This window comes from Salvelinus fontinalis, chromosome 21 (assembly GCF_029448725.1).
Source record: "Salvelinus fontinalis isolate EN_2023a chromosome 21, ASM2944872v1, whole genome shotgun sequence".
NCBI lineage: Eukaryota > Metazoa > Chordata > Actinopteri > Salmoniformes > Salmonidae > Salvelinus > Salvelinus fontinalis.
Window position 1 is genome coordinate 41,105,361 of NC_074685.1, and position 19,458 is coordinate 41,124,818.

At 41.0% G+C, this 19,458-nt stretch overlaps 2 protein-coding genes across 12 annotated transcripts in view; one reads left to right on the forward strand and one right to left on the reverse strand.

The window, feature by feature from the left end:
- Nucleotides 1-9,048: 9,048 nt before the first annotated feature.
- LOC129818898 (UDP-glucuronosyltransferase 2B20-like) lies at nucleotides 9,049-11,376 on the forward strand. Its single transcript, XM_055875221.1, has 2 exons — nucleotides 9,049-9,138; nucleotides 9,780-11,376. The coding sequence occupies exon 2, from the start codon at nucleotides 9,784-9,786 to the stop codon at nucleotides 11,374-11,376; it is 1,593 nt and encodes a 530-aa protein (XP_055731196.1). The 5' UTR covers nucleotides 9,049-9,138; nucleotides 9,780-9,783.
- Nucleotides 11,377-12,054: 678 nt separating this feature from the next.
- The window catches only part of sh3glb2b (SH3-domain GRB2-like endophilin B2b), a 43,784-nt gene continuing 36,380 nt past the window's right edge, over nucleotides 12,055-19,458 (reverse strand). For all 11 annotated transcript variants that reach the window (XM_055875227.1, XM_055875232.1, XM_055875225.1 and 8 more), the window contains one exon: nucleotides 12,055-13,619. In XM_055875227.1, coding sequence (XP_055731202.1) covers nucleotides 13,512-13,619 — 108 coding nt within the window. In that variant the 3' untranslated portion in view covers nucleotides 12,055-13,511. The remainder of the gene's footprint in view (nucleotides 13,620-19,458) is intronic.

A 19,458-nucleotide genomic window follows, 5' to 3' on the forward strand; every position in this document is an offset into this window, starting at 1 on the left:
TTTTATCTTGTTTTGCCTAAAAATTATGCATTTCATGAAAATAACTATCCTCCTAGGTTGAAGGTTTCAAGTTCCTGGGTTCAACGGCAACCCAGTATATGGATACATGAGTTGGTTACACCCCATGAGGGTGTAAAAAGGGGGAATTGTGAGGATCTGAGTTTATGCACTATAGCCCGCCACCATATCGTTTGTGATTGAATATGGTTTGCTATATCTGCCTTGTTTGTGTGTGTGTGTGTGTGTGTGTGTGTGTGTGTGTGTGTGTGTGTGTGTAAAGATTGAGCAACATAGAGTGACTTGCTGCAAAAGCTGTGGTTAATCTGGGGAGGGGAGGGGTGCACATCTCCAAGCTTAGTAGAAATGGAAGAACACTGGACAATACCATAAAAGGAACTGTTTGAGTGTAGCATCTGGGGTGTGGCACAAGACAGATCTAATCTACCCAACGACCAGATGCGGACATCAGAGAGCACCAAGAGGCTGGGACCAGCCTGAGTGCCAGCGATAGACTGAGCAAGTTTAAACCACGCTCAGCCTCTACTGTGATAGGCCAACGGACGGGTTGGAACTATTTCTATCACAGTATAATAACTGTTGTTTGTGCAAATTCCAGAGTTCCTGTTTTTGCACTGCGTGGTGACACAGAGGACCCGTATATACGAAGATTGCATTTGCCATTTATTGCTTAAGTTAATTAAAAATAATGAAAGAAAGTTAGCAGACCTTGCTTTTTATTTATCCTGATACCGGATTCGATTAACGCAGCGCTTTCAGTCAGTAGTCAACAGTGAAGAGGCGACTCCGGGATGCTGGCCTTCTAGGCAGAGTTCCTCTGTCCAGTGTCTGTGTTCTTTTGCCCATCTTAATATTTTATTTTTATTGGCCAGCATCCCGGAGTCGTCTCTTCACGGTTGACGTTGAGACTGGTGTTTTGCGGGTACTATTTAATGAAGCTGCCAGTTGAGGAATTGTGAGGCGTCTGTTTCTCAAACTAGACACTCTAATGTACTTGTCCTCTTGCTCAGTTGTGCACCGGGGCCTCCCACTCCTCTTTCTACTCTGGTTAAAGCCAGTTTGCGCTGTTCTGTGAAGGGAGTAGTACACAGCGTTGTACAAGATCTTCAGTTTCTTGGAAATTTCTCACATTGAATAGCCTTCATTTCTGTATTGGTGCACATTAGGAACAGAGTGAGAAGTGTCGTGGCAATTTCCTGTATTACCAAATGAGGAGAGTTATAAACCACACACCAGTCAGAGTTATACTTAAATGTCATCTTTAATTATATGAGCTTCAAAATCGCCCTTTGACTCTCAGATCAATTCACTGTCTATAATGAATTCTGAGAGTGCCTACAAAATAATACCAAGATCTTTTATAGCCAAGATACACCCCCCTAGTCGACATGACAAACCACAGATCTTAGGAACAGTTCACAAAGAAATACTTTTACTTGAGATAGGAGTATCCCATAGCCAGATAGCATTAGCTATAGATTATCGTTCAGTTTGGTTTCTAAGACGAGGTTCTAATCTCGTTCCTGGTACTTCATAGTACCAAAACATTACCTCATCCAAGGCATTACTCAATTGTCAACTCTATCTTCTCCTATCTCAAGTAAAAACCCCTCTTCTCCCCACTCCTGGGCAAGCTCACTGAGAGGAGTGACTTGCGCACAGACATTGTGGAGCCAAGAGATAATTGGTTCCCCCTTAATCATCCCTTCACATGGTTTCACAGATACATTCACATATGAAGACAATGTTCCATTCTGTCCTCCTCCCCTTCTGATATTCTGCATAGCACCAGATGGTTTAACAGATACATTCACATATGAAGACAAGCCTGACCTCTCCCCTCTCTGGGCCCCAAGTGACTTTTCCCTAGCTGAAAAGGGAAAAGTGCAACTACCAACAGTATAGTCGAAAGGGAGACATTCTAATGACAAGTCTCTCACATAAGCATATTCTGTAAATAAAACATATTATTTATCTATGTTACCCAACTAATTCTGATTCATCCCCCACAGAAGTTAAAAAGTTCTTAGCTGACAGTTGGCCAGGGATTCTAAAACTGGTCCCACTGTAACAGAAGGCATTATTTTCTGCCCTGAATGGGGATCGAACTAGCAACTTTCTACACAACACACAACTCAAAGTCAATCGTCTTAGTCAACAGAGATAGAGTGATTGTCACCAATCTACTCAGGAGTGGAAAAAATTAGACATTCCCATGTACAATCCTTGAATTCAGCACATTTTGACATGTCTCTAACAATTCCAATAATTAAAAAAACAACATATGTAAGGGGAATGGGATTTCAATATACTGTAGAATGGTAGAGGTCACATCTTTTTCTTGAGGTGTGACAATTTAAAACTAGAGAGAAAACAATGGGAAACAACTACTTACAGTTCAGTTAGCGTCTAACGATATGTTTGGTTACATCTACTTGTGGAAGTAATTTCAAGCAATCAATTTTGCATGACAAACTTCAGCCAAAGGTGTTTTTCCATCATACTAGACTGGAAATGATGGCATATTTTGGTTGTAATCTTTTCATCATCTGATCTGGTTGCAAGCATAGCGATACCTGTGGCACATTAACTACAGCCATCGTTTTCTTTCTCAATCCCCAGTATTCCACAATGGAATACAGAGAAGTTATTACGTGTACATTATCTTGCTTGCACAACAGTTGGCAGGACTAGCCCAGACATGAGTAATGTGGGGGCGAAGTGAAATTGCTCTGACCTTTTTGGAATCTTGAGGAAAGATGGTGGGATGTTTATGATGAAAGCGTTTGAGTGAGAGGGATTCTCTCTAGGGTATGACACATGGTTCTGAAATAGAAATCCATTGGTTTTGAGTGACGCAAAGAGAGGAAACCCGACAGAAAAAAACAAGTTTTAACAGCATCAGCCAGTGATGCACTGCTGATATGTGGGTGTTATGAGGGCTGATTATATTACATGAATATTTAAAAAATCGGACTGATACTTTACAGGCTGGTAGTGTAGTGCAGATAAAAATGGAGTGATGTACTCGTGCCTTTTAGAGTTGGTTAAAATGTGTGCTGCAGTTGTAGGTTTTTAATAGTGGAGTATGTCTGTGCTTACGGATGACATAACCAAGGCCAGGGTAGCATGTATAAGTGAAATAAAAGAGGTTATACCACAAAACTGTGACGAATGTCAAATTCAACCTTGGAACGTTCCAATGACTTGTTACCCAGCTGAACTAATTAAAAGTGCTCATAGAGGTATGATTTAAACCAGTTAAGAACCTGTCTTCGCAGAACAACTAAGCCTTCTGGTCTCAATAAGAATAGTATAATCAATAGTGTAAAAGGGAGAACTTATTTCTAAAAGAACGAGAATAGAGACATGACCACGGTCTTAGGACAGCAGTAGGTCATTTAATATCTTGACAAGGTTTCAGAGATACTGTTTGAATTTTTAAATAATGTTATCTACTGGGCTACATTATTCTATAGTATGTTGGAAAGGCGATTGAGGTTTGGTTTCTTTAAACATGGTTTAATTACAGACAATTTAAAGAACTCAGGAACTACAGTTGAAGTCAGAAGTTTACATACACCTTAGCCAAATACATTTAAACTCAGTTTTTCACAATTCCTGACATTTAATCCCAGTAAAAATTGTAGAGAGAATGATTTATTTCAGCTTTTATTTCTTTCATCACATTCCCAGTGGGTCAGAAGTTTGAATACACTCAATTAGTATTTGGTAGCATTGCCTCTAAATTGTTTAACTTCTTAAGGCTAGGGGGTGCTGTTGTCACTATTTATGGTAATCGTGTAATTTTTGAAACGGCTTCCTACAAAATTCTTGATCGTACAATATGCATATTATTATTATTATTATTGGATAGAAAACAGTCTATAGTTTCTATAGGAGTTGAAATTTTGTCTCTAAGTGGAACAGAAGTCATTCTACAGCAATTTCCCTGACATGGAGTCAGATTTCAGAAATGTTGGCCCCTGTTCTGGAGTCAGTTTTAAGGCCAATGTTATTCCTATGAGTATACGGACACTGCTTACGTCTTCCCCTGGATGCCTTTACGTGATGACGATTTGAATGGGGTCGATTGCGCAATCACAGGCACTATAAATAAAAAAAACCTGTAGCTAGGAACTCTTTTCTTGCTGCGTCATGCGCGCGGCGGCCACCGACCCGCACTTGTTTCAAGCATTAGTGTAGGGAGTAATATTACTCTGGTCATGTTTCTACTCGTTATAGGAGTTAAAAACATCATAAGGTAGTTAATTTAAAGCGTTTTATAGCAATTTATATCCGTTTAGTGCGATTTTGGGACATTTATTTCTGAGACGCTGTGAATCTCTGGGCACGCTTCCAATTCATGCCGAACGCAGTTGGCATTTCCACATGGCAAGAGGACAGCTTTCCACCAAAAGACGATTAGACCCAAGAAAGGATCCTTTGCCCAAGATACTGATGGAAGAACAGCTCAAAGTAGGAACAATTTATTATGATAAATCGTGTTTCTGTCGAAAAATGTTAGTGGCTTAGGACGCCATCTTTTTTGACGTAGCTTCGCTTGGCGCAAACTGTATTGAAAAGTAAGGATAATTTAAAAAATGTAATTCCGCGATTGTATTAAGAATTAAATTGTCTATCAATCGCTGTCCACCCTATATTTTTTTGTCACGTTTATGAGTATTTATGTATACGAGTAGATCCCTGTCTAATATGGCGCACGAACATTTTCTCACCAGCTGGGCTACTTTTCCCATTGTCTAACCATGATTTTGGTGGCTAAATATGCACATTTTCGAACAAACTGTATATGTATGTTGTAATGTGATGTTACAGGGGTGTCATCTGAAGAATTCTGAGGTTAGTGAAAAAAATAATATATTTTGGCGATGTTTACGTTATCGCTCTCTTTGGCTAGAATCAATGCTGGGGTAATGTTTGCACATGTGGTATGCAAATATAACGATTTATTGTGTTTTCGCTGTAAGACACTTAGAAAATCTGAAATATTGTCTGTATTCACAGGATCTGTGTCTTTCGATTAGTGTATGCTGTGTATTTTTACGAAATGTTTGATGATTAGTAGTTAGGTAAACACGTTGCTCATTGTAATTATTCTAGTCCATTTGTGACGGTGGGTGCAATTGTAAACTATGCCATCTACCTGAAATATGCACTTTTTTCTAACAAAACCTATCCTATACCATAAATATGTTATCAGACTGTCATCTGATGAGTTTTTTTCTTGGTTAGGGGCTATAAATATCTTAGTTTAGCCGAATTGGTGATAGCTACTGGTGTTGGTGGACAAATAAAAGATGGTGGATTATGCTAATGTGTTTTTAGCTAATAGATTTACATCTTTACATAGTGTCTTCCCTGTAAAACATTTTAAAAATCGGACATGTTGGCTGGATTCACAAGATCTGTGTCTTTCATTAGCTGTATTGGACTTTAATGTGTGAAAGTTAAATATTTAAAAAATATATATTTTTTGAATTTCGCGGCTCTGCCTTTTCAGTGGGGGTGGGGGGGTGTGCCGCTAGCGGAACGTGTGTCCTTGAAAGGTTAACCTGTTGAGGACAGAGGGCGCTGTTTTCGCTTTGGGGGAAAATCGTGCCCAATTTAAACGGCCTCGTACTCAATTCTTGCTCGTACAATATCCATATTATTATTACTATTGGATAGAAAACACTCTCTAGTTTCTAAAACCGTTTGAATTATATCTGTGAGTAAAACAGAACTCCTTTTGCAGCAAACTTCCTGACAGGAAGTGGAAAATCTGAAATCGATGCACTGTTCTAGGGCCTGCCTATTAAAGTCCTTGATATTTATTAGTTTAGATGCACTTCATACGTCTTCCACTAGATGTCGACAAGCAGTGAGAGAAGAAATTGAGTGTGTAACTTGATCTGGGCTCGAATAATAGCTCTTGGCATGACGTGTCACCAGTTTCCTATTTTCTGGAGAGCGCGAGAAGGGACCTGGATTTGCCTTCTGATAAGCTGTCGTTATGGACGACTAATATCTCCGGCTTTGATTTTATTTGATACATGTGACAATATCATCGTAAAGTATGTTTTTTCAATACAGTTTAATCAGATTATTGACATTTTTTCGGGAGTTTTGCCGTGTTCCGTTTTCTGTGTTTGTTGATGATGGAGATATTCGCGCCACTTGGCAAGTGTCCTTGCTAAATCGAGAGGGAAAAAGACAGTTCTAAAACCAAACAGCGATTGTTCTGGACAAAGGACCCCTTGTACAACATTCTGATGGAAGATCAGCAAAAGTAGGACCCATTTTATGATGCTATTTCATATATCTGTCGAACATGTTGTACTAGTCGTTTGCGCCCAGACTTTGGGTACTCTCTCGCTATACCTAAACTGGATGTCGTAATGAAGTTATTTTTAGAATTCTAACACGGCGATTTCATTAAGAACTAGTGTATCTATCATTTCCTATACAACATGTATTTTTTAGTTATGTTTATGAATAGTTATTTGGTCAGAATATGTGTGTCAGAAAAAGTGTCAGAAAAGTATCCGGACGTTGTGGGAAAAAGATGCTACGTTAGCACAATGTATAACCACTGATTTCAGCTCTAAATATGCACATTTTCAAACAAAACATAAGTGTATGTATAACCTGATGTTATAGGACTGTCATCTGATGAAGCTTATCAAGGTTAGTCAAAAATTATATATCTTTTGCTGGTTTATTCGCTATCGCTAACGTGCCTATTGCTATCGCTAACGTGCCTTGATGAATGAATGCGGTAGTGTGGTAGGCTATTGTAGTAAGCTAATATAATGCTATATTGTGTTTTCGCTGTAAAACACTTTAAAAAAATCGGAAATATTGGCTGGATTCACAAGATGTTTGTCTTTAATTTGCTGTACACCATCGATTTTTCAGAAATGTTTTATGATGAGTATTTAGGTATTTGACGTTGGTGTCTGTAATTACTCTGGCTGCTTCGGTCCTATTTGTAACGGTAGCTCTGATGGTAGCTGCAATGTAAAACTGATTTATACCTCAAATATGCACATTTTTCGAACAAAACATAGATTTATTTAATAACATGTTATAAGACTGTCATCTGATGAAGTTGTTTCTTGGTTAGTTTGGTTGGTTCTTGGTTAGTTAGGTTGGCTTTGTGCATGCTACCTGTGCTGTGAAAAATGTTTGTCCTTTTTTGTATTTGGTGGTGAGCTAACATAAATATATGTGGTGTTTTCGCTGTAAAACATTTTAAAAAATCGGACATGTTGACTGGATTCACAAGATGTGTATCTTTCATTTGCTGTATTGGACTTGTTAATGTGTGAAAGTTAAATATTTCTAAAAAATATCTTTTGAATTTCGCGCTCTGCCTTTTCAGTGGAATGTGGGAGGAGTTCCGCTAGCAGAACGCCAGAGCCAGACAGGTTAAGCCATTTTGCCACAACTTTGGAAGCATGCTTGTGGTCATTTTCCATTTGGAAGACCCATTTGCGATCAAGCTTTAACTTCCTGACTGATGTCTTAAGATGTTGCTTCAATATATCCACAATTTTCCTTACTCATGATACCATCTATTTTGTGAAGTTCACCAGTCCTTCCTGCAGCAAAGCACCCCCACAACATGATGCTGCAACCCCTGTGCTTCACGGTTGGGATGGTGTTCTTCGGCTTACAAGCCTCCCCCTCGCCAACCCCTCTGGGTTGGCGCCCCCCCTTGGTTTGTGCTGTGGTGGAGATCTTTGTGGGCTATACTCGGCCTTGTCTCAGGATTGTAAGTTGGTGGCTGAAGATATCCCTCTAGTGGTGCGGGGGCTGTGCTTTGGCAAAGTGGGTGGGGTTATATCCTTCCTGTTTGGCCCTGTCCGGGGGTATCATCGGATGGGGCCACAGTGTCTCCTGACCCCTCCTGTCTCAGCCTCCAGTATTTATGCTGCAGTAGTTTGTGTCGGGTGGCTAGGGCCAGTTGGATATATCTGGAGTACTTCTCCTGTCTTATCCAGTGACCTGTGTGAATTTAAGTATGCTCTCTCTAATTCTCTCCTTCTCTCTTTCTTTCTCTCTCTCGGAGGACCTGAGCCCTAGGACCATACGTCAGGACTACCGAGCATGATGACTCCTTGCTGTCCCCAGTCCACCTGGCCTTGCTGCTGTCCCAGTTTCAACTGTTCTGCCTGCGGTTATGGAACCCCTACCTGTCCCAGACCTGCTGTTTTCAACTCTTAATGATCGGCTATGAAAAGCCAACTGACATTTATTCCTGATTATTATTTGACCATGCTTGTCATTTATGAACATCTTGGCTCTCTCTAATTCTCTCCTTCTCTCTTTCTTTCTCTCTCTCGGAGGAACTGAGCCCTAGGACCATACGTCAGGACTACCGGGCATGATGACTCCTTGCTGTCCCCAGTCCACCTGGCCTTGCTGCTGTCCCAGTTTCAACTGTTCTGCCTGCGGTTATGGAACCCCTACCTGTCCCAGACCTGCTGTTTTCAACTCTTAATTATCGGCTATGAAAAGCCAACTGACATTTATTCCTGATTATTATTTGACCATGCTTGTCATTTATGAACATTTTGGCCATGTACTGTTATAATCTCCACCCGGCACAGCCAGAAGAGGACGGGCCACCCCTCATAGCCTGGTTCCTCTCTAGGTTTCTTCCTAGGTTTTGGCCTTTCTAGGGAGTTTTTCCTAGCCACCGTGCTTCTACATCTGCATTGCTTGCTGTTTGGGGTTTTAGGCTGGGTTTCTGTACAGCACTTCGAGATATTAGCTGATGTACGAAGGGCTATATAAAATAAACTTGATTGATTGATTTTTCCCCCAAACATAACGATGGTCATTATGGCCAAGCTTTGTCAGACCATTGGTTAGTCGCATTGTACCACATGGTCTGAATCTTAGACTAACATGACAGGTACTTGATATAATTATGCAAAACAGGTCTGTCACTTTAACAGAATGACAAGGTCGTGACTGGGGAAGGACTTTGAACTTACTGTACTAAAAAGAGATAAGAACCACACACACAAGCTCAGACTCAGTTTATACATAAGGATTCATTCAAGCTCAATCAAACGGATTTCTTTTCAAACATTGGCGGATTTGTATGTGAGTAAAACTGAAGTTTTCTTCTATGGACTGAAGTGTTTCTGTGACATTTAATGCCCGGTGACCCTCTATCCAAAAATGATCCATATTCAACCACAATCCTATAGGCCACTTCAGTCCCAGGACTCAATCCGATCAGTGGTAGATCAGTTTTATATGATATTTAAAGCTAATTTCTGATTGAGACGATATATACAGCATTTACCGTGAACACAGTCTCCACACATGTGATTACATTGCCTTTAAAAAGGTGCACATCAGACAAAACATGATCAGATTGAATCCTGGCCTAGGTCTTATAGTAAGGCCAAATAAGGGAAGCTTTTAATTATGTTGTCTTAAAGCTACAATCCACATTTGGTGAAATAGCACCACTGTTTTCCCCAGCTCCTTTGTTATTATTTTTAATGATGAAACAGAGGAGAGAAGCATCTGGCTGCGTGGTAAAACAAAATTGCAGTACATATTCTGCTGTTCTATCGGGCGTGCAATGATGTCCGAGGGGAAAAGAAGAGTGATCCTAATTTAAAGTAACTTCTTTGTTGTTGTAATATCCCAAACAATCATGGCGGTTTCACCAAATACAGATTATATCTTTAAATATGAAATATACATTTGATAATGTTTTCCTTCTCCTTCAGAAGGATGGCGTACCATCTTTGGAGCATATTCTCATGTCTTCTTGTGACATGCTTCATGGTGTCTTTGCCAGCTTGCCACAGTGGGAAGGTGCTGGTCTTTCCTCTGGAAGGAAGCCATTGGCTTCACATGGACATTCTGATCAAGGCCCTTCACGCTCAAGGACACTCCGTGACCGTGGTACGAACAAACAAAAGCTGGTACATTAAAGAAGAGTCTTCATATTACAGCTCTATTACAGTACACGTCACTGATGGAGTAGACGAGGGCTTTGTGAAGCCAATTCTCAACAAAGTCCTCGATATAGAAAGAGGTAAAAGTTCAGCTTTAAATTTCTTCAGTTTGCAGGTGGAGGCCTTGTCATTCATGTCTAAAGTTCCTAAGATGATGGCTGAAATGGTGACCAATATGATTGAAGACAAGGAGTTAATGAAGGACATAAAGGAAACCCAGTATGACCTCGTCTTGACTGACCCGGCCTGGGGAGCAGGTGTTCTGATGGCCCACTATCTTCAGCTACCTCTGGTCTACAATGTCCGCTGGGTCACCTTTGGAGAGGGACATCAGGTCATCGCACCATCCCCCATGTCTTACATTCCAATGACTGGATCTGGGCTGACGGACAAAATGACCTTCACAGAGAGAGTGAAGAATATGCTTATTAAATTGCTTGGACAAGTTCAGGACAGGTTCTTAGTGCGACCCTATTACCAAGCAGTTTGTGAGAAGTATTTCCAACTGGGTGTGGATTTTAATGAGTTAATACAGGGGGCTGACTTATGGCTCATGAGAGTCGACTTTGTGTTTGAGTTCCCTCGTCCCACCATGCCTAACGTTATCTACATGGGAGGGTTTCAGTGCAAACCGGCCAAGCCCCTTCCCCAAGACCTGGAGGACTTTATTCAGAGTTCAGGAGAACACGGTGTCATTATCATGTCTTTGGGGACTTTTGTCATGGAACTCCCGAGTGACATGACAGACGAGATAGCGACTGCTTTTGCCCAATTGCCTCAGAAGATCATCTGGAGGCACATTGGGGACAGGCCAGCGACTCTGGGCAACAACACCTTACTAGTTGACTGGATGCCGCAGAATGACCTACTAGGACATCCTAAGATGAGGCTGTTTGTAGCTCATGGAGGAACCAATGGAGTTCAAGAGGCCATCTACCACGGAGTCCCCGTTGTTGGCCTACCTTTGTTTTTCGACCAATATGACAACCTCCTCCGTCTGCAAGCAAGAGGAGGAGCAAAGATTGTGACCATAGCCACGTTAAACAACGACTTCCTCAAGGCCTTACAGGAAGTTCTTCAGGAGCCATCCTACAGGGAGAACATGCAGAGGCTCTCCAAGCTGCACAGGGATCAGCCAATGAACCCCCTGGACCTCGCCATGTTCTGGATCGAGTATGTCATGAGACACAAAGGTACTGCTCACCTGCGTACAGAGTCCTACAGAATGCCCTGGTACTCCTACCACTCTCTGGATGTCATGACGTTCCTTCTAGCTTCTGTGCTACTGATTCTGCTGACTACTGTTGCTTTCATCAGGTGTTTATGCTTCAGAATGTGTTGTAGACGGAAAATGAAACACGAGTAACTGAAAATACATTTTGTGGAGGGGGGTTAGAGCATTGGGCTAGTACCCAAAGGTTTCTGGTTTGTATTTATCCAATGGATTAAAGTGAGCAAATAAGAAATTCATCACTTTTGTTGTGGGCTCCAACTCCTTACAGCCTCGAATTAGTAATTTGACGTTTTTATTGTTTAATGAAATAAAACACATGTAGGATGAAGTAACCAGCCAGCATGGCCCTGTTTCTCTAGCGGTATCAGGTCCCATTTTTAGAGTCTTCGGTACAACTCGACCGGGAATCTGGCCCCCAACATGCCAATCTCAGGGCAGACACTGTGGAAAACCACATCAGTCTATCCCTATCTATTACCCTGTCTGTGTGTAACTCTGCGGCTGCATTAAATTCTCAATCCGGGAAAGGTTCCAGTGAGTCACAGATCATCCCACTCTGTCTTTCAAAAACATTACATGTGACCTAGGTTGGTCTAGCGGTCTAAGCCCCTGCCTCCGCTGCAACATGGGTTTGAATCTGGTCCACTGCTATTTCAGTACACTCTTTCCTACATCTATCCAATAAACACTGAAGATGAGTGGGACTGCCTCGTCACAAAAAATCTGTTGAAATGTAACATTTTATTCAGTTGTACAATGTTATAAATTAAAAGTTGTTTTCTTTTAATGAGTCAGATATATATCCAGTGCTTATTTTATCACTTTAAACAAGCTGTCGTTTATTTTCTTCAAGTTCCATTCATACAATAATCATACAACAGCATATTGGTCACACTGACAGGAGGAAATGTTGAGGGGTTCAGGGAGAGATGGCGACCCACACAGGGGTAAAGGGAGATCAGGGAGGAAAGGAAACCACAGGTCTGAACTTATTACATACAACTACACTAATTTCAAAACATCTACAAATTCAAAAAGACAAACAATAAGACCTGATAGCTAGTAAAACACACCCGAAACGCGACAAACATCCTGGAGAAAAATAAACATTTCAGCAACCAGAGTGGATAAACAAAAACTAAAATGACACGCAAACATCAACAACGGACCAACCCACTGAGAGAGCAACGCAATACTTTGATTTGCATAAACCTTAGTTTAACCGTTAGTTTAATAAAGTTACCATGGTTTTGTCCTTTTCCTCACAAATAGGGCAAGATGGGGAAACACTCGCAAAAAAGTAAAACAGTGATACCTAAGAAATAAAAGCCACGTAAATACAGTACGTACATAAACAGAATGCAACCAGTCAGAAAACATAACTGAAATTCAACTATTCCTCTAGTCTTTCATCACCCGTTTTTGACTCAGTCAATATGAGTCACATTCTGTTAGCATACTGTACAGCGGTCTCTTTCTTTCAAGATTAATTTTTTATGCTGTGATAGCCAATGGCTAATTACACATTGGAGAGATAAATATTTGAGTCACCCTGGATTATGTTTGCATTACAGGCCTACAGCTGGGGGATTTTATAGGCTGTTTTACTTTTCTTCTTCTTCATGGCTTTGAAATGTCAAAGTAATGGTGACTAACTATGACTAAATTAGCTTGGTTGAAAAACTAAAAACAATAAGGACCTTTCCTCTATATATTGAGAGTTCAAACCCGGTCTATTATATACACTATATTCCCAGATATGCCACCTTATTTGAGCGGCTCCTGTCATTTCTCAATGAGAAAAATAGAGCGTGCAAGGTGGATGGATTCCAAATAGCTAGTGGGAAAAGAGCAACTATAGAGATAGAATATAGACTATTCACTGTATTTTTACGACTGTTCCCCTTCTGATGCGCTATAGATCCATACTCATTTAGCTTTTGAATCCTTTTGCATATGCGTTTGAATTGGCATAGAGACCAAAGTAAGTGTGTTGCGCACCATGAGACAGCAGAGGCTGCTGAGGGGAAGACGGCTCATAATAATGGCTGGAATGGAGTAAATGGAATGGCATCTTTCCATGTTTGATACCATTCTACTTATTCCACTCCAGCCATTACCACAAGCCCGTCCTCCACAGTTAAGGTGCCACCAACCTCCTGTGCCATGAGACCATAGAGTAGAGGCATGTGTGCATGTGTGTGTGCGAGCGTGCGTGTGTGCGTTTGAGGACGTGTGTGTACGTGTGTGTCCCTACGTGGGTCCATCTAGCTCAGCAACTCCAGGTAGGTGACGGGCACCTTGCCCTTCTGGTTGCCCCGCTCTCCCACGAGCCAGTCTGGGTCCATGCCTGGCACTGTGTAGACAGTGATGAGCTGAAACAGAGCGGGCATCACATCAGAGGGGTAATACTACAAAGTAGGATCAAGTAGTTAGCCAGTTAACTTGCCGAAATATTCTGAAATTACTTTTTTATTACTTAGAAAGATAAGCTTGAAAATGGCATGGTCTAATTTACTCACGAACCAAAAACACAAGTTTAGACCTTTATTTAAAAAATATATTTTTACCCCTTTTTTCTCCCCAATTTCATGGTATCCAATTGGTAGTAGTTACAGTCTTGTCTCATCGCTGCAACTCCCGTATGGACTCGGGAAAGGCGAAGGTCGAGAGCCATGCGTCCTCCGAAACACAACCCAACCTAGCCGCACTGCTTCTTGACACAAATGCACATCCAACCCGGAAGCCAGCCGCACCAATGTGTCGGAGGAAACACCGTACACCTGGCGACCTGGTCAGCGTGCACTGCGCCCGGCCCGCCACAGGAGGTGCGCAATGAGACAAGGATATCCCTGCCGGCCAAACCCTGCCTAACCCGGACAGCGCTGGGCCAAGTGTGCGCCGCCTCATGGGCCTCCCGGTCGCATCCGGCTGCGACAGAGCCTGGGCTCAAACACAGAATCTCTGGTGGCACAGCGATGCAGTGCCTTAGACCACTGCGCCACCCGGGAGGCTCAGTTTAGACTTCTTATGGAGTAAGAAAATCAACAGTTATCGAAGTCCGCTAGCTAACTCAGTGAACCTGCTTTGTAGTATAACCCTCAGGCCTGGGCAAGGCCTCATGTGCACACACAACAAATCACTCACCAACACACAACTCCTTAGATATCATATGCAACAGATCGACAGGGCTGTAACGAGTTCAGGGTTTCATATGTTCTTATAGAATTTAAATCACATTCGTTTTCTGAAACAATTCAATTTCCATTAAAAGGGCAATCAGCAGTTCGAACAATAACAAAGTGAACACCCCACCACTGATTTGGTAAACAGCTGAGGGATGGGGCTGGAGAAATGTAACCACTCCAAAACTCATGGACAGAGCTATAGATACAAGGACAGACCATCCATGATATAACAGTTATAGTTTTAACAAGGATTTAAGGCTATAGTGTTTCTTTACAAAATAGTAAAACAAGCCTATATTTTAGATTCTGATGGGGTAGGCTCATGAGGCATCAACAAGTGATATTCTTCAAGAATCAATGGGTATACAGTACCAGTCAAAAGTTTGGACACGCTCATTTCAGGGGTTTTCTTAATTTGTACTATTTTCTACATTGTAGAATAATAGTGAATAGATCAAAACTATGAAATAACACATATGGAATCATGTAGTAACTAAAAAAAATCTTTAATAAATCAAAATATATTTTATATTTGAGATTCTTCAAAGTAGCCACCCTTTACCTTGATGACAGCTTTGCCCTCTTGGCATTGTGTTTGTTTACAGTGAGCTTCAACAGTGAGCTACAACTAGTGGCAATATTCATACACACCCCACTTTGCCATACCCTAGGGTTTAGCTGAACCGACGCCAATGTAACAACAGTCTGAGTGCACTGAACGATACAGATGCACTGTAACCATGTGCCAATGTACAGTTGAAGTCGGAAGTTTACATACACTTAGGTTGGAGTCATTAAAACTCGTTTTTCAACCACTCCACAAATTTCTTGTTAACAAACTATAGTTTTGGCAAGTCGGTTAGGACATCGGTTAGGTAATTTTTCCAACAATTGTTTACAGACAGATTATTTCATTTACAATTCACTGTATCACAATTCCAGTGGGTCAGAAGTTTACATTAAATTGACTGTGCCTTTAACTTCTTGGAACTATAGGGGGTGCTGTTCCGCATTAGCATATTTGTGTCTCCAAATTAAACTGCCTCGTGCTAAATTCTTGATCGTACAATATGCATATTATTGTTATTATTGGATAGAAAACACCTTCTAGTTTCTATAGAAGTTGAAATTTTGTCTCTGAGTGGTACAGAACAATTTCTACAGCACTTTTCATGACAGGGTTCAGATTTCAATTTTTTTTACCTCTGATCTGGGGTCTGTTTTTAAGGCGACAGTGAATGCTATGAAGAAACCGACACTGCCTACGTCTTCCTCTGGGTGTCTGTACGTCATCACGCTTTCAATGGAATCGATGGGATATTCACAGCCAGTATAAAAGACCAAAATGTATAGAGACCGCCCTTTCTCGTCGTGCGCCTGAAGCGTGAAGGGCATCGGACCTGCCTCGTTCCAAATCGTTTTCTAACCAGCAATATTTCTCCGGTCATGTTTTTACTCGTTTTAGGTGTTAAAAACATCATAATGTAGTTAATTTGAACCGTTTTATAGCAATTTATATCCGTTTAGTGCGATTTTGAGGAATTTATTTGTTGTGCACTCTGAAACTTTGGACACGTTTTGGGGTGTCGGTCGTTGGTGGTGGACATTTCGAAGGACAGAGGACATCTATCGACCAAAAGACGTTTATAACATAGAAAGGATACATTGCCCAAGAATCTGATGGAAGAACAGCTCAAAGTAAGCAATATTTAATATGATAAATCGTGTTTCTGTCGAAATATTTTAAACGCATATTTCGCCATTTTGTTTGGTATAGCTTCACTTGGCGAACCCTGTATTGAAAAGTAAGGATAATTTTAAAAATGTAAATCAGCGGTTGCATTAAGAACTAATTTGTCTTTCGATTCCTGTAAACCCTGTATTTTTTAGTCAAGTATATGATTAGCTATTAATTAAACTAGATCACTCTGAAAGATGGCGACCGACATTTTCAGGCTTGTTTTGCTACTATTTTCATTGTGTAACCACGGTTTTGTATGGCTAAATATGCACCTTTTCGAACAAACTGTATATGTATATTGTAAAATGATGTTACAGGAGTGTCATCGGAAGAATTCTGAGAAGGTTAGTGAAAAAATTAATATCTTTTGGCGATGTTGACTTTTATCGCTCACTTTGGCTAGAATCAATGCTGGGCTGCTATGTGCTATGTGCTATGCTAATATAACGATTTATTGTGTTTTCGCTGTAAGACACTTAGAAAATCTGAAATATTGTCTGTATTCACAGGATCTGTGTCTTTCGATTAGTGTATGCTGTGTATTTTTACGAAATGTTTGATGATTAGTAGTTAGGTAAACACGTTGCTCATTGTAATTATTCTAGTCCATTTGTGACGGTGGGTGCAATTGTAACCTATGGCAGCTACCTGAAATATGCACATTTTTCTAACAAAACCTATCCCATACCATAAATATGTTATCAGACTGTCATCTGATGAGTTTTTTTCTTGGTTAGGGGCTATAAATATCTTAGTTTAGCCGAATTGGTGATAGCTACTGGTGTTGGTGGACAAATAAAAGATGGTGGATTATGCTAATGTGTTTTTAGCTAATAGATTTACATCTTTACATATTGTGTCTTCCCTGTAAAACATTTTAAAAATCTGAAATGGTGGCTTTATTCACAAGATCTGTATCTTTCCTTTCATCTGGTGTCTTGGACTTGTGATTTAATGATATTTAGATGCTACTATCTACTTGTGAAGCTATGCTAGCTATGCTAAACAGTGTGTGGGGGGTGGGGGGTGCTCCCGGATCCGGGTTTCTGAGGCAGTAGAGGTTAAACAGCTTGGAAAATTCCAGAAAATGATGTCATGGCTTTAGAAGCTTCTGATAGGCTAATTGACATAATTTGATTCAATTTGAGGTGTACCTGTGGATTTATTTCAAGGCCTACCTTCAAATTCAGTGCCTCTTTGCTAGACATCATGGGAAAATCAAAAGAAATCAGCCAAGACCTCAGAAAAAAAATTGTAGACTTCCACAAGTCTGGTTCATCCTTGGGAGCAATTTCCAAACGCCTGAAGGTACCACGTTCATCTGTACAAACAATAGTACGCTAGTTTAAACACCATGGGACCACGCAGCCGTCATAGCACTCAGGAAGGAGACACATTCGGTCTCCTAGAGATGAGCGTACTTTGGTGCGAAAAGTGCAAATCAATCCCAGAACAACAGCAAAGGACCATGTGAATATGCTGGAGGAAACAGATAAAGTATCTATATCCACAATAAAACGAGTTCTATATCAACATAACCTGAAAGGCTGCTCAGCAAGGAAGAAGCCACTGCTCCAAAACCGCCATAAAAAAGCCTGACTACGGTTTGCAACTGCACATGGGGACAAAGATCGTACTTTTTGGAGAAATGTCCTCTGGTCTGATGAAACAAAAATAGAACTGTTTGGACATAATGACCACCGCTATGTTTGGAGGAAAAAGGGGAAGCTTGCAAGCCGAAGAACACCATCGCAACTGTGAAGCACAGGGATGGCAGCATCATGTTGTGGGGGTGCTTTGTTGCAGGAGGGACAGGTGAACTTCACAAAATAGATGGCATCATGAGGTAGGAAAATTATGTGGATATATTGAAGCAACATCTCAAGACATCCGTCAGGAAGTTAAAGCTTGGTCGCAAATGGTTCTTCCAAATGGACAATGACCCCAAGCATACTTCCAAAGTTGTGGCAAAATGGCTTAAGGACAACAAAGTCAAGGTATTGGACTGGCCCTGACCTCAATCCCAAAGAAAATGTGTGGGCAGAACTGAAAAAGCATGTGTGAGCAAGTAGGCCTACAAACCTGACTCAGTTACACCAGCTCTGTCTGGAGGAATGGGCCAAAATTCACCCAACTTATTGTGGGAAGCTTGTGGAAGACTACCCAAAACATTTGACCCAAGTTAAACAATTTAAAGGCAATGCTACCAAATACTAATTGAGTGTATGTAAACTTCTGACCCACTGGGAATGTGATGAAAGAAATAGAAGCTGAAATAAATCAATCTCTGCTATAATTCTGACATTTCACATTCTTAAAATAAAGTGGTGATCCTAACTGACCTAAGACAGGGAATTTTTACTAGGATTAAATGTAAGGAATTGTAAAAAATGGAGTTTAAATGTATTTGGCTAAGGTGTATACAAACATCCAACTTCAACTGTATCATCTGAGCGGTACTAGTGCTCTCAAATCAAACCTCCATGAGCATTCCACAGGTCATGTTTATAAGTGAGTGTATTTTTTTTCATCAAGATTAGGAAAGGTTTAATGACACACCTGAGAGATTCTCAAGGCACACCGGTTGAAAACCACTGCACTGCAGAGAGTAAGGCTGTCACAGACCCCTCAAAAATATGGGTCGACCAAGAGTCATCTGTTCGATCGGTCGGCATTTTTAAACGTGCATTTTTCCATATATAAACACATCCTATGTGTTTTAATCAAATCAACTATATGCACTGAGCTTGTCTGATGCTTTAAGCGCACCATTTGAAAAAATAATTAAACACACAAATGACTAGAGGGAATCCAACCACAATTGACTTGCTGCGCTGTGTTAAAAACAAATGACAGCGAGTGACTGTGTATCTAGCACCTGTTGTCTCTCTCTCCTCCCTGCTGCAGAGTATGTGAGTGGAGTTCAGCTGTCGGAAGTCCCGCTCATCGCTCACTGCACTGTCAGTCACCACTCGTATCACTTGCCTTCTGCTAGTCCAAATTTCAGTGGACACAACGAAACCCCCACCTAGTTGCAATATGTCTCTCAGCTTGGCCTCCATTTCTTGCAGGGCATAGGGCATGGGGGTGTCTATAGTATGTCTACATACTATAGCAAGGTGGTGTGTAGTCTGGTTGAGCTGCACTTGCAAAGTACCGCTTCCCTTCCCATTCTCCCTTAGTTAGGGGCTCATAGTCCAAGTAAACCATTTTAAAGAAAGCCTCATCCAATTGACTTGTTCTCTCCCGCAACAGTGCTGGGGCTTTGTGTGCAGAAAAGTAATC